General features: G+C 42.6%; 1 protein-coding gene across 1 annotated transcript in view; it reads left to right on the top strand.

Annotated features, from left to right (window-relative positions):
* Positions 1-12,537, top strand: part of egfra (epidermal growth factor receptor a (erythroblastic leukemia viral (v-erb-b) oncogene homolog, avian)) — a 42,231-nt gene that overhangs the window by 27,456 nt on the left and 2,238 nt on the right. The window contains exons 16-27 of the mRNA XM_084547322.1: positions 3,210-3,248; positions 3,399-3,543; positions 3,691-3,813; positions 4,415-4,513; positions 5,532-5,717; positions 6,008-6,163; positions 7,188-7,263; positions 8,097-8,243; positions 8,415-8,512; positions 8,618-8,785; positions 10,883-10,930; positions 11,025-11,118. Coding sequence (XP_084403448.1) covers positions 3,210-3,248; positions 3,399-3,543; positions 3,691-3,813; positions 4,415-4,513; positions 5,532-5,717; positions 6,008-6,163; positions 7,188-7,263; positions 8,097-8,243; positions 8,415-8,512; positions 8,618-8,785; positions 10,883-10,930; positions 11,025-11,118 — 1,379 coding nt within the window. The remainder of the gene's footprint in view (positions 1-3,209; positions 3,249-3,398; positions 3,544-3,690; positions 3,814-4,414; positions 4,514-5,531; positions 5,718-6,007; positions 6,164-7,187; positions 7,264-8,096; positions 8,244-8,414; positions 8,513-8,617; positions 8,786-10,882; positions 10,931-11,024; positions 11,119-12,537) is intronic.

The following is a 12,537-nucleotide window of genomic DNA, read 5'->3' as shown; positions in this document are numbered from 1 at the left end:
TGCGCTTTTTGAATCCTAGCATGCGCCTTGCGACGCGCATACAACCCGCATGCGCTTCATTGCCCGCCAAAACACAAGAAGACGATGACGGCGGTCAAGTTTAATGGAGGCAGTAGAGGTGTGCTACATGCGACATGTCTATGGTGTGCCATACCGCTAGATTTGGTGTCGATCCGATACCAAGTAAACACAGGACCCGTATCGCCGATACCGATATCGATATCGATATTTTTAAATAATTAAGGTGGATGCACCATCAATCTGAATCAATCTAAATCTGAATGAATTTTCATGACATTGTAAGTGTTTTTGTGATTTGCCTTTTGGATTATTAATCAGTTAAAATACAGTTCAGAATTTAGGCAAAGTTTATAAGTAAATAGAAAATACTTTATTATCACAATAAAAGTGCTCTCAATAAAAGTATAAAAGTTTTTTTTCCAGAAACAACACAAAATAGTCACTTGAGGACAAATAAAAACAACTCATTTTTCAGGCAGCGTGTAAAAACTAAATCTCTCCCTTTATTGCACTTCTTTCTGGATTTTTTTTAAATAAACAAAGTGTACAAAATTATCACTCCACAACAAATACTATAAATGATGTAAGGAAGTGTTTAGGAAGTACAATACAATACAAAAATAAGACATATTTTCTCCCCTTTAGTGCACTTTTTTTCTTCTTTTCAGGGGTCTGTAGGGGCCAGGTGGGCGGGGGATTTTAAAAATTTCCATATGCTTATACAAGTTTGTTGTGTCACCACTGTATCTTGCATCCTTTTTACAAACAGTGCAACTTTCTATCGTGTCATTTTCGGCGCGAAAATATAACCAAACAGCCCCACTCTTTCTCTCGCTGTGTGTAATGCGGTGCTGCCAGGTTGCTGCTGGCTGGGCCTGGCTGGTAGCGGTGGGGGGTGATCGGTCACCTGGCGCCGCGGAGTCACGTGACGGTACAACAAACACACGCGAGTGGGGAGGAGGAGCAAAACGAGCCTGATCTGCTCTGTGACAGCAGCGGAATTTAGACAAGGTCAGGTCGCCTCTTTAATGAAACGGGATAAACTGAAACTTAAGTATCGATCTCATTACATTGGTATCGATCAATCTCGATACCAACGTTGATATCGATATTATCGATATTTGGATTGATCTTCCCACCACTAAAGAAGACGATGACGGCGGTCAAGTTTAATGGAGGCAGGAGCGGCTAAATCTTTTTGAAGGTAAGTCATTCAAGGTTTTTCCTGCATATGTAACAGAGTTAAAATCACGTATCACTGTAGCTTAAATTTACTACGGTCACTAAACGCAACGTCCCTGTGGACTTGGGTCATACCAGAGCCATAGAGAGAGAGAGAGAGTTGCGACACTCTTTGATGTCGCTGCTATGGCTGTCACGTGGTTCATGTAAACCCAATTAGTTCCTAAACATACGCTGGCTGTCATGTTCTTCTATGGGACAGACAGCAACGATTGCATTATTGAACGGTAAATATAAAATAAAACACACACCCAAGTCCTACTTTTTCAGCTGTTATTACATTATTGCATTTTTGTTAATGTCAGTTTTGCATTTGGAGAGGCAGGGTGACAACGAAAAACTTATACTTCTTAGATAAGTTTTAGGCTACATTTTTGGAGGGAAAAGCTTAGTGTTCATGTTCGCATGGGTAGTAGCACTGGCTTTAGAGGCTCTAACTTAACTTTTCCATATCATTCATCTGATGGTAGACGTCTCATGATATTCATTTGAGCACAACTGGGCTGTATTAGGCTATTGATTCCCGTGATTTTGGGAATACCTTCGCTAGATACTGGATGTATGAAAGATGTGTCATTTTTTTAGATCAGAGCGACCTTTTAAAATATTTTGACAGCATATTATTAAAAATACATTGGTTACAGTTTATTTTGGTTACATGATTCTGTAGTTTTAATGTAGTATTTTGTCTTTGTGTTTCTGTCCTTAAGCCCAAAGCAACAACTTTCTAGTGTTTTGCACTTTATAAGTTTTAAGTTGACTTTAATAGTGATATGAAAATCTAGTTCAGATGAGATTTGATTTATTTCTGTCTGTATTTTCCAGATTCAAAAAAGATGAAATGGTCGAGCTACAGGACACTTGGATTACTTCAGTATGGAGACATTTTATTGATTATTGATGTATTTTTGGACGTTTAAAGCTAAGAGACCGCCCACTGTGGAAAAAACGAGTGGAAAAAACGCCTCTCAAACTGACAGAAGAACACGGCTGTTAACAAAACTTCTTGGAAAATGTTTTATTGAAAAAAATATTTTTTCACTTAAGAAAAATAAAAGTGTTGTTAAATTAAACAGTTGCCTCATTTTTTTTTTAAAGTCATTGTTTCAATAAACAAAAACATTTTTTCAGTTTGAAGTAAAACTTACAAAGAAGGAGTGAGTAAAATTCAATGACCATATTAATAATCATCAGTAAATTACTTGAGTTTTGCTAGTAAAAGAAACTTATATTCGCAAGTAAAGTTTACTTGATGATCGCTCTTGTAGAATTTACTTACAATTTCTAAGTGCAAAAACTTTCCCTAGGTTTTTCCAAGTAAATATCACTCTAATTTTTTTTCAGTGTGGGTTTTACATTCTTTATTCTTGTTTTGCAAAGCATGCTAGGATTTCATGGACGTCCACATATTTATTTTGTCCCATCAGCTTCCATTTACTTCAGCTTTCAAATTTCTACCTTAAAGAACCAAACAACATTGACTGCGACAGAACTGAAAGCAGACTTGATCTTCACATTACATACAGTCGACATTCAGTCACCGTGGTTTCCTGATGACTAAGGAAGTGGTTCTGGGGTACCCTTTAAATACCACTGAAAGCAGATCTGTACGCTCTCGGAGGAATATGATACGTATTTCCATCTCTTTTCGGCTGTTTGGTGTTTCCACAAGTACATCACATGACTATGTGGAAATAAACAGTCCCCGGATGACCCCTGTGATTGATACGTCCATTCAGAGTATTTAGTCTCGTGGACTTGAGAGAGGACTCGGATGCTTTTACCGGAGGGGAAATTAAATCAAATATGTTGGGAAATGTTGGAAGTTGAGCCACAGTAATTGACACTGATGGACACTGATGGCAGCGTGTTGTTTAGCTTCATAGAGAAAAGGTTTTATGTTGGTTAGTGCTTACATTCGATTCTTTGCCTTGATTTGTTCACAGGTGCGTTGGACCCGGTCTTGAAGGCTGCCATATCAAAAGGTGAATAAATACAGTATCACTAGTTACAGATGCTGCAGCCTTTTCTTAAGTTACAGGAGTCGTGCTAATCTAATTAGTCATTGTTGATTGAATACACAAACGTGCAAACGTTTTCTATCTGCGTTCCTAACGGAGCTCGATGTCTTTCAGCAACCGTAGTTTTTCCAGGGCCGCGGCCATCATAGTCGGTGGGCTGCTGGCCGTCCTCATCGCAGGCCTGTTTGTGTTTGTGTTGCTACGCCGACGCCACATCAAGAGGAAGAGGACCATGCGCAGGCTGCTCCAGGAGAGAGAGGTAAGGATGCACGAACATGTCAAGATTCATTTACAAATAACAGGTTTTATACACTTTTTATTATTCTAAGGGTTTTATCCACTCTGTATATTGAGTATTGATCTGCTGCAGTGAGTTTTTAAGGCGTTTGTTCGTGCTTCTTTGCAGCTGGTTGAACCCCTCACTCCAAGCGGAGAGGCACCCAACCAGGCTCTGCTGCGGATCCTGAAGGAACCCGAGTTTAAGAAAATCAAAGTGCTGGGGTCAGGAGCTTTCGGTACAGTCTACAAGGTAATAGCATGCCCCAGCCTCATTGTCAGAATTCAGCTCCAGCGCTGAGCTTCACTGGATGTGCCGTAGCTGCAGAACCAACACCCATCAGCGTTCTCGCTTGTCTGCATGTGTTGTCAATTTTTCAATTAGAAGGCAGATTTTTAACTCGCCAGATCACGCATGCATGAGTGACTTCACTCTCACTTTCAGCGCTCTTGTGTAAATCGCTCTTGGGGATATCTGTTTATGCAGTGACATTGTAAACCTCGTCTTCCTGTTGGGGGGGAAAAAAATCTGTTCTCCTCAAGGTTAACAGTTTATTTTAGTGTTGGTTTTAGGTTAGGTTAAATCTCCAGAGAGAGAATGTAAGTCAGCTCGGTGTTACTCTGCACAAAAACAAACGTGTGGTCTTGAAATGTTCCGTCTTCGTGAGGCCCTATTTCAGTTCTAGACCTTGATAATGAGGACGTTTTATATAGACCACAGTATCGACTAGAAATAGACAACGAATGGGCAGAAGGTGGTATTTGCACTGGCTCTGTGTGCTAACATTTGCATATATGCGTGTGTGTTCACTTGATTATTCAGGTGTACTTACTCATGTGCCGTGTCCCTACAGGGTCTGTGGGTCCCAGAGGGAGAGGACGTGAAGATCCCGGTGGCCATCAAGGTCTTGAGAGAGGCCACATCACCAAAAGCAAATAAAGAGATCTTGGACGTAGGTTCACTGTTTTAATGTTCATTTTTAAACCCCCAAGCTTACTGTAATACTGAGTCAGAACTACAACAACAACTCACTTGAGATGTTGTTAATGATATGACAGTTCTTTGGAGTTTGGAGTCACAATATTTTAGCTTTATTTAAAGAAATATCCAGAAGTACACAAAGACAGTGGCGGTTAAGGCTTTGCCAAATTTAGATTTAGCAGCAACGTATCCTGTAGTTTATAGCACATGCGGCTTTGTTTGAAACTGCCGGCCACTCGCTTTCTTTGTTATGTGTCATGTTGCGTGGCAACCCTCTTATAGGAAATGGGATTAATTCACTGGAAGCGAGTGTGTGGGCGTTTGTGTGTAATCCAAGGCTGAGGTGTCCTGGAGCCACGCTGAGAAACCGAGCAGACGAATGTGCATCTGGGATCCTGTGATTTTGCGGTCTCGCTGCTTAGTCACTGTACACCTGCACGCTGCTGCGGACACACATTTCCTCAGAACCTCATGACTCGAGGGCAGCCTTGCGTTTTTTTTTTTTTTTTAGCCGGAAAAAGATTAAATGCTTCGGAAACCCCAGAATTACAGAGCTCCCAGCAGAGAAGTGGTTATTTACCAAACAATGGCGATGCTGTAATAAGCGTGCAGAAAATATTCGCGATACAATTAATGGACTCTTGACAGGAAACTCGCTAAATAAAGCTCAGTTTGAAGTGCTGATTGCCAGCCAGGGCTGATTATCCCTGTGGGTTTTTCTTTAAGTCGTTTTTGTGATGACGGAGAGTTTCCACTCACAGGCAATAAAACGGAGTTGGCTGTGTATTACTGCTGCTAAGAAACACATCACCTAACTCTGGGTCTCTCCACAAATGCCGTTTCCTAAGCTATCAGGATAAACGTGGATACTTTTTTTGACTTGGCACCTTTACATCCATTAATTTTCCCAAGCAGTACATAATGACATTGTGGTTTTTATCCCGAATGTCACCTGACTGCCCCTTTATGTGTCTGTGTGCGCATTACAGGAAGCGTATGTGATGGCCAGCGTGGAACACCCCCACGTGTGTCGTCTGCTGGGCATCTGCCTGACGTCCACGGTGCAGCTCATAACCCAGCTGATGCCTTATGGCTGCCTGCTGGACTATGTCAAAGAGAACAAGGACAACATCGGCTCCCAGCACCTGCTCAACTGGTGTGTGCAGATAGCCAAGGTAAGAGAGGAGGCCCACAAAGGTATCAGGTTACATGGCACGTTCAGTTGAGTAGGTTGGAGCTGTAAGTTGCTGGAGTTGTTTTTTTCCCCCCAGTGTTTTTGATGTATTTCTGCACGGGAAGTCATTTCTGTGTGGATAATAGTCTACGATGAGCGATTTCAGCACTCTTAGGCCTTTTATCGTGTCTTAAAAAGCAATGTTTCCACGATTCCAGACATTTCAGACATCCAGTGAAAGCGCTGCTCTTACGTAATGTCCTGCAATTCATCGCTTTTGTTTGACTAAAGGGTATGAACTACCTGGAGGAGCGCCACTTGGTGCATCGTGACTTGGCAGCCAGAAACGTCCTGGTGAAGACTCCTCAACATGTCAAGATCACAGACTTCGGACTGGCCAAGCTCCTCAATGCGGACGAGAAAGAGTATCACGCAGATGGAGGAAAGGTTGGTAGGACCTAAACTTCAGGGCTAGGATTGTGCATCTGCACACTTCTAACAATCGATAGGCCTAAGAATACACACACCTAAAACTAACAACCTTACTTGTGCATCGCACTATAGCCTGTTAGAAATGTTCGTTAGACGGATGGCTTCCTGCAGATAAATCAGCTCCACTTTTGCACTTCGGTTTGCTCTAGATTGCATCTTACGTAAGTGGTGTGCTTTATAAATAGTTCCTGTCAGCGAACTAAGTTTGAAGAGAAATCACACACAGTATCAGATTTCTTTTCTTATCGTTACTTCTTCGGGGGCAGTTTTGAAAAACACTGATGCTTCATCCTTTATCTGCATGGATTGCCTACGCAGTTTGTCTCAATCGTTTCCCATGAATCCTGTTAGATGTATTACCTTATTATCGTATCAGAACATTACATAGGTGTAATAATGATAATAAAAACAAATGGACTGATAACGTAATAAAATATTCAGTTTTAGCCCAGATATCTGCATGCAAGGATACAATTATATATATATTAAGAGCAGAGATCCACCACTGCTGACATTTCCTTCATTCACTGTAGAGAAATTCACGTTTGTGCTGCAATTAATTGTTGTACAATGAATGAGAAGATTACCCTTATGCAGACTATTTTAATCTTTGTTTGATAGCAGCCTCCATCCTGCTCCTCATCTCCTACAAACTGCTCCCAAAACATTTACTTTTTTAAACTGAACTCTATTTTAAATGTTAGCATTTTCACTTATTTCATGGTAAAATGGGCCTTTTTCAATAATGTAATTCTGCACCACTAGGTGACAGTGTAAACACCCTGCAGACATGTAAAATGATGCAACAATAAAATTATTTATGTTTGATAAAACGACCACAAAATAGTGCGTATAAAGACTAAATATGTTATGTGTTTGCATTATAGCCCAGGAAGCAAGCTCACAGTAGTATACTATACATGCCAGACGTCTTCGTGCATCAGATTGAATTTAAATAACAGTAGTTTTTGTTCCACAGGTACCGATAAAGTGGATGGCTCTTGAATCCATCCTGAACAGAACTTACACTCATCAGAGTGACGTATGGAGTTACGGTAAGCCCCAAAAAGCCCTTCACGTTGTGAACTAACCCAGCAAGGCAGAACTGTGCGTGCAGCGTCCCAGATAGAGCTCGAATCCTTGTGTAGCTTCAGATGTGTAAAACACCTGGGCCTCTGTTCTCCTGAGTGCTGGTGACAGTCTCGCTGGAGAAATATTTATTCATTACCAAATAAAGTGTTTTAACGACAAGCGAGGCGGAGGGAGGACAATCGTTTTGAAATTTCAGATGGGATGTTGTTTTTGGACTAAAATAATAAGGCTTGTCAACATGTTGAACTGGTAAATGAAAAGAGGAACATCTTGCCAGCATCTGTGGTTTTAGGACACAGGTAGCGCACACCTACACAACGGCGGTCTCAGATGGACAATTTCACGTCAGAGGAGATTATTTCCTCAACCCACATAAACTGTTTTTCCAGCCCGGGAGGACACATATGCACAGATGCCTACATACACACACGCAGAAACCAAACACAGCACAGATTTTCAGAGTGGGCCAGCTTCCAAATCTTCGTTTCCCAAGGGTTTGAAGATGCCTTCCGCTCAATATGGCAAATGCATCAGCAGACCCTGGCAGAAGTGATGGGCTTCCTTTCCTCCTTTCCCCGTCTTCGGTTCCTCCAACACAGAGATGCATCCTGCTAACTCCCACTCCTGCAGGCAGAGCCAATTTGTCAACATAGCTATTTTGATACTGTGTGATATTTGAGAAGCTGCACATCCTGTCACTCTCGTTTTTTTTTCCCTTTTACTGGGAGCAAACCAGAGTGAATGACAGCTCATCAGACCTGACATTTACCAGCTGTCCTCCTTTTCTGTGGTGTAGGTGTAACAGTTTGGGAGCTGATGACATTTGGGACCAAACCATATGATGGGATTCCAGCCAGCGAGATAGCCGGGGTTCTGGAGAAAGGGGAGCGTCTGCCTCAGCCACCGATCTGCACCATAGACGTCTACATGATCATGGTGAAATGTAAGCTTGGAGGAAGGCTAATATCTAAAGTTGATTGTGTGATTTACACAAGCTGAATGATGTTTGCAGATTGGTTCCCTATAAACCTCACTCTACAACTCTGCTTGTGTCACATGTCCTGCTAAAGCTAATATTGTCACTTTTAAAGATTTATTTTTTCTGTCTATACAGGCTGGATGATCGACGCAGACAGCCGCCCCCGTTTCCGAGAACTGATAGCCGAGTTCACCAAGATGGCTCGGGATCCGCCCCGCTATCTCGTCATTCAGGTACGGTTCAAACTCCAGGTCCCGAGTAGGCCGCTCGAATCTGCGCCCTTTTTGGGGGCGAGCTGCAAATGACGCACAAAGCTGAGTCAGACGCTTCTATTTCAGGGCGACGACCGCATGCACCTACCGAGTCCTACGGATACCAAATTCTACCGCAGCCTGATCAGCGGGGAGGACATGGAGGACGCCGTGGATGCGGACGAGTACCTGGTGCCGCAACACGGCTTCTTCAGCAGCCCGAGCACCTCCCAAACCCCGCTGCTTCACTCTAAAGTAAGCTCTCTAGAGTTTGGATCTGCCATGTGTGTCCATAAGAACCGGGGGTGACTTTTGCGTTGCCACAACTTGCGTGCGGGCATGAGAAGAATAAACAAAAGTAATATGTTTTTCTTTTCAACACGAGGAAAAACTTGAAGCTTCTAACTCGATAAAGCTTTTGCTGCTACACCGCTGGTCTGGTTTAAGCCAAAGCACAGTGCTGTTGTCACATAATTAAAAAAAAATAAAAGCAGGGAAACAAGTAAGCACTGAATATCAACATGACTGTACTGAGTCTCTATGAAGGCTGCTTGTATGTGTGTAATATGCCCACAAGATGGCGCAGTTTCACTGAACCCTCATGCTGCTGTTTTTGTGACCGTCACATGATATAAGACTGTAAGCCTGTGCTCTAATTAATACATAAGGACCTCAAGATACAAATGCTCCAAATGCCAGAAGCTCAACCAAGGAATTTAAAAAGCAGGGAGAAAACAGCCGTAAGATATAAGTAAGAAAAATACTATAAAATACTGCGGTTTAAACTACAGCAGCTGTTCTGGTTCCTCACATTTACTTCTAATCATAACAAGTTTTTACACAAATCCGACAGCCCCGGCCTGAATACCGTCACCGTCTCTCATTCCGCAAGCTTTCATCACGCAACGAGTCGGCTAAACTCATTAGGTGCCGAAGGTCCGTGTGATGATACCTTCGCCGCAGACACACACACGCCAGAGTCACTCACACTGACCTTCTTTGTCCAAACAGTGAAAGAGGGAAAGCAGCTGCTCGGGAGGCAGCATGAAAATTTCCTAGAAAAAGAATAAAAAATAAGTTTAAGACGGAGAAGAAGAAATTTGCACCGGGCGCTCCAGCAGTGCGCGCTTCAGCTTTCACTACTACTTGATATTTTAACCGTGCTGTTTTAAATGTGTGTTTGGGGAACTGTGATTCCTGCATAAATCATTACTTTGTGAGTCATGATGAATTTTTGGCTCTTTGAAAACTGTTAGCTTTTCACCTCGGTCAGCAGAGACATAACAGCAGCTGCTCATCTGAAGCCGGGTCATCAGATCAGTGATGAGACTTTAACTAAGCGTGACTCTTGCTACCTGGCCTGAACCCTCCTGACCTCATACTCTTTAACTGTCCTGTCCTGAACCGACCCAGTTGCACTCCTTCAGCAACTTCTCTCCCACGTCCCCCCCCCCCCCCCCCCCGTCGCCCTTTGATTGATGGGAACCGAGTGCGGAGATCTCTTCCACTTCAGGTTCAGTGAAGGCCATGCGTAGGTCTGGCTCCTCTGCCTGGGATCGTTGCCGGCTACTGACAGCCTGGTTAACCCGTATGAGCTTTCAAGTTTGATTAACTTCACAGGCAACCAGGCGGTCTTTTTTTAAAAAAATCTTTGTCCAGTGAAACGTCGGAAGGGGCCTGCTTTTGTAATATCACTGCTGGTGCACGGCCCACAAAGGGGTCGAGAATCATTTTTTACAGATGGCCGCTGCCTCAGCATATTTAATTTCCTTTTCTTGTTGAAAGTAATTGCATTGCCACAGCTGTCACTCTGTTCTTTTTATTTGCCTGGCTAAGAGACTGATTGACACAACAAAGCCCGTCGCATTGCTTGAATGATTATGAATGTGCTTGGTAGACGTTTATTTCCATCCCCATCAGCTTCGACTGGGGACGGCAGCTATTACGACCCGTAAAAACGCATTAATTTCACAGTTTAAAGAGAACTTACTCTCGTCCAAGAAGCTTTACCGTAAATCACAGCCGTCAGAAGAATCATTCATACTATAAACTAAAGTGGAAGCCAGAAATGAAAGAACATTTAAGTGAAAAATGACAAAAATTATATAATGAACCCAGCAGATAAACTTGTGTGTGAAGGTTTTCAGTCGTCCAGGTCATGGTTAATCCAAAAACTCTGAAGAAAGGAAACTGGGCTGCAGTACATTGTACTGATAATGTCTGACAAGTGACATTTCAGCGTCCACCTTCACTTAATATCTGCTGTGGTTATCTATGGTGGTTAATAAAGAAATATTCAGTTGTGTTGTGGATGTGTAATTGCAATTAAAGTTTGCGATGCCTATTTTTCAGAGCCTCAACAGTAGCATTGGGACGTACAACAGCAGAACTGGCTTACTGGTGAGTGAAAATTAAACCGTTCAGAAACACTTTCAAAGTGAACGCTCCAAAAACTCTTAAAAACTCTTAAAATCCCCTCTTTTTTTTTTTACAGAACGGATATCCGAGCAGAGACGGAAGCGTGGTTACCCGGTATATTCCCGACCCCACAGACAGAATCCTGGATGATGCCTTCCAGCCAGCTCCAGGCAAGTATCCTTCGACTTTAAGACCCCTCTGCGACAGTTTAACGCCGTTCAAGAGGAATCTTTGTAGATCTTGCCTCTTGGCCCTGTGTTTGATTCAGCGAGTAGGGGGGGACATCTGGTGGACGAGGCGCATGTTGTGCTGCTGTATTTGTTGCGGTGCCGTCCGTCTAAGCTGAAGAACATGTGCCTTTCTTCCAGTGGATTTACGGCACCGCTGGTGCGCCGGTCGTATTTCAGAGGGGCTCTGGTGTGGGATGTGTTCATGACGGCTGTGTATTGCTTCCATCTGTGTGTATTGCCTGTTACCTTTGAGTGTTTAAGGTGTGTTTTGATGGAAGTGTGTGTCATCTCGTATTTGAAAGGGATGTTCTGCTGAACATCAAGCCACGCACAATTACAGAAACCACTAAAACCACACGGTCCTTTTCCTTTTCATAGTTCATAAGGGAGCTGAATGCTATATCATTACACACCACACAACACCATAGCGCACTATGACACTGGGAGAACAAATACTCAAAGTAATGTTATAAAACAAACACATTTTATATATTAAGAAAGAAAAGCAATCATTGTTGTTGAGAACTGATAAAGCCTCTTCTTTGTGGGTTTAATTATTTCTTTTTCATGGGTTTTGTTGTCCTGCTGTAGCCGCAGATTTGTTCTTTTCGGCTTGGTGAAGAGGCGTTAAGATTTTGTTTTCGATACAGTCTTCCTCCGCACTGTTCATTCCCCGAGAGCCAACTGGTTCTGTGATTTGTTTACTGACCACGCTGGCTACATGGACACTACTGTTTCACTGATATTCAGGGTAATGCCTCATGTAACCAGACTGAGATGGGCAGTCCAAGCCTTTGATAATCTGTTCAATAGGAACCGTGTCATGTCTCTGGTTGGAATATATAAATTCTTTCTGCTCATGTTTGCCCGAAGCGTGCTAAACATGGGGTGATGTGATAAGTTTCTGGGAAGGACAGAAACTGTTTTTTAAATTTTAATAGAGCCTGTCAGGCTGACAAACTATTTCCCATATAAATGTGTCAATTCATTTTCAGTTTATCATTTTATAGCACCAATGATAATACAAATTGTCTCAAGAACAAAACCCAGCGTCTGAAATCCCCACATCGAGCACTAAGGCTATGGCGTCAACTATAAAGTTGTTAGCCAGAAAGTTGTCAACAGTGTTACAGACTACAAGTGTTGTTTACTTGTTTGAGGGTCAGCTTATGAAGACTATAACTCTAAAAGGATTTCAGGCAGAACCCCAGAAGTCAGAGCTTCTTCAAATGCATCGCTGCTGAAGTGTGTTTGAACCAGTCCTTGCTCCTGACTGCGCAACAACGCAAAACACACAAAATGCTGACTGCAGCGAGCTGCATCTCTATAGTAACATTTGTCTTTATATTGACTGATCAT

This window comes from Chelon labrosus (genome assembly GCF_963514085.1).
Source record: "Chelon labrosus genome assembly, chromosome: 6".
NCBI lineage: Eukaryota > Metazoa > Chordata > Actinopteri > Mugiliformes > Mugilidae > Chelon > Chelon labrosus.
Note: the sequence above shows the minus strand (reverse complement) of the source record. Positions and strands in the feature narration are given on the sequence as shown.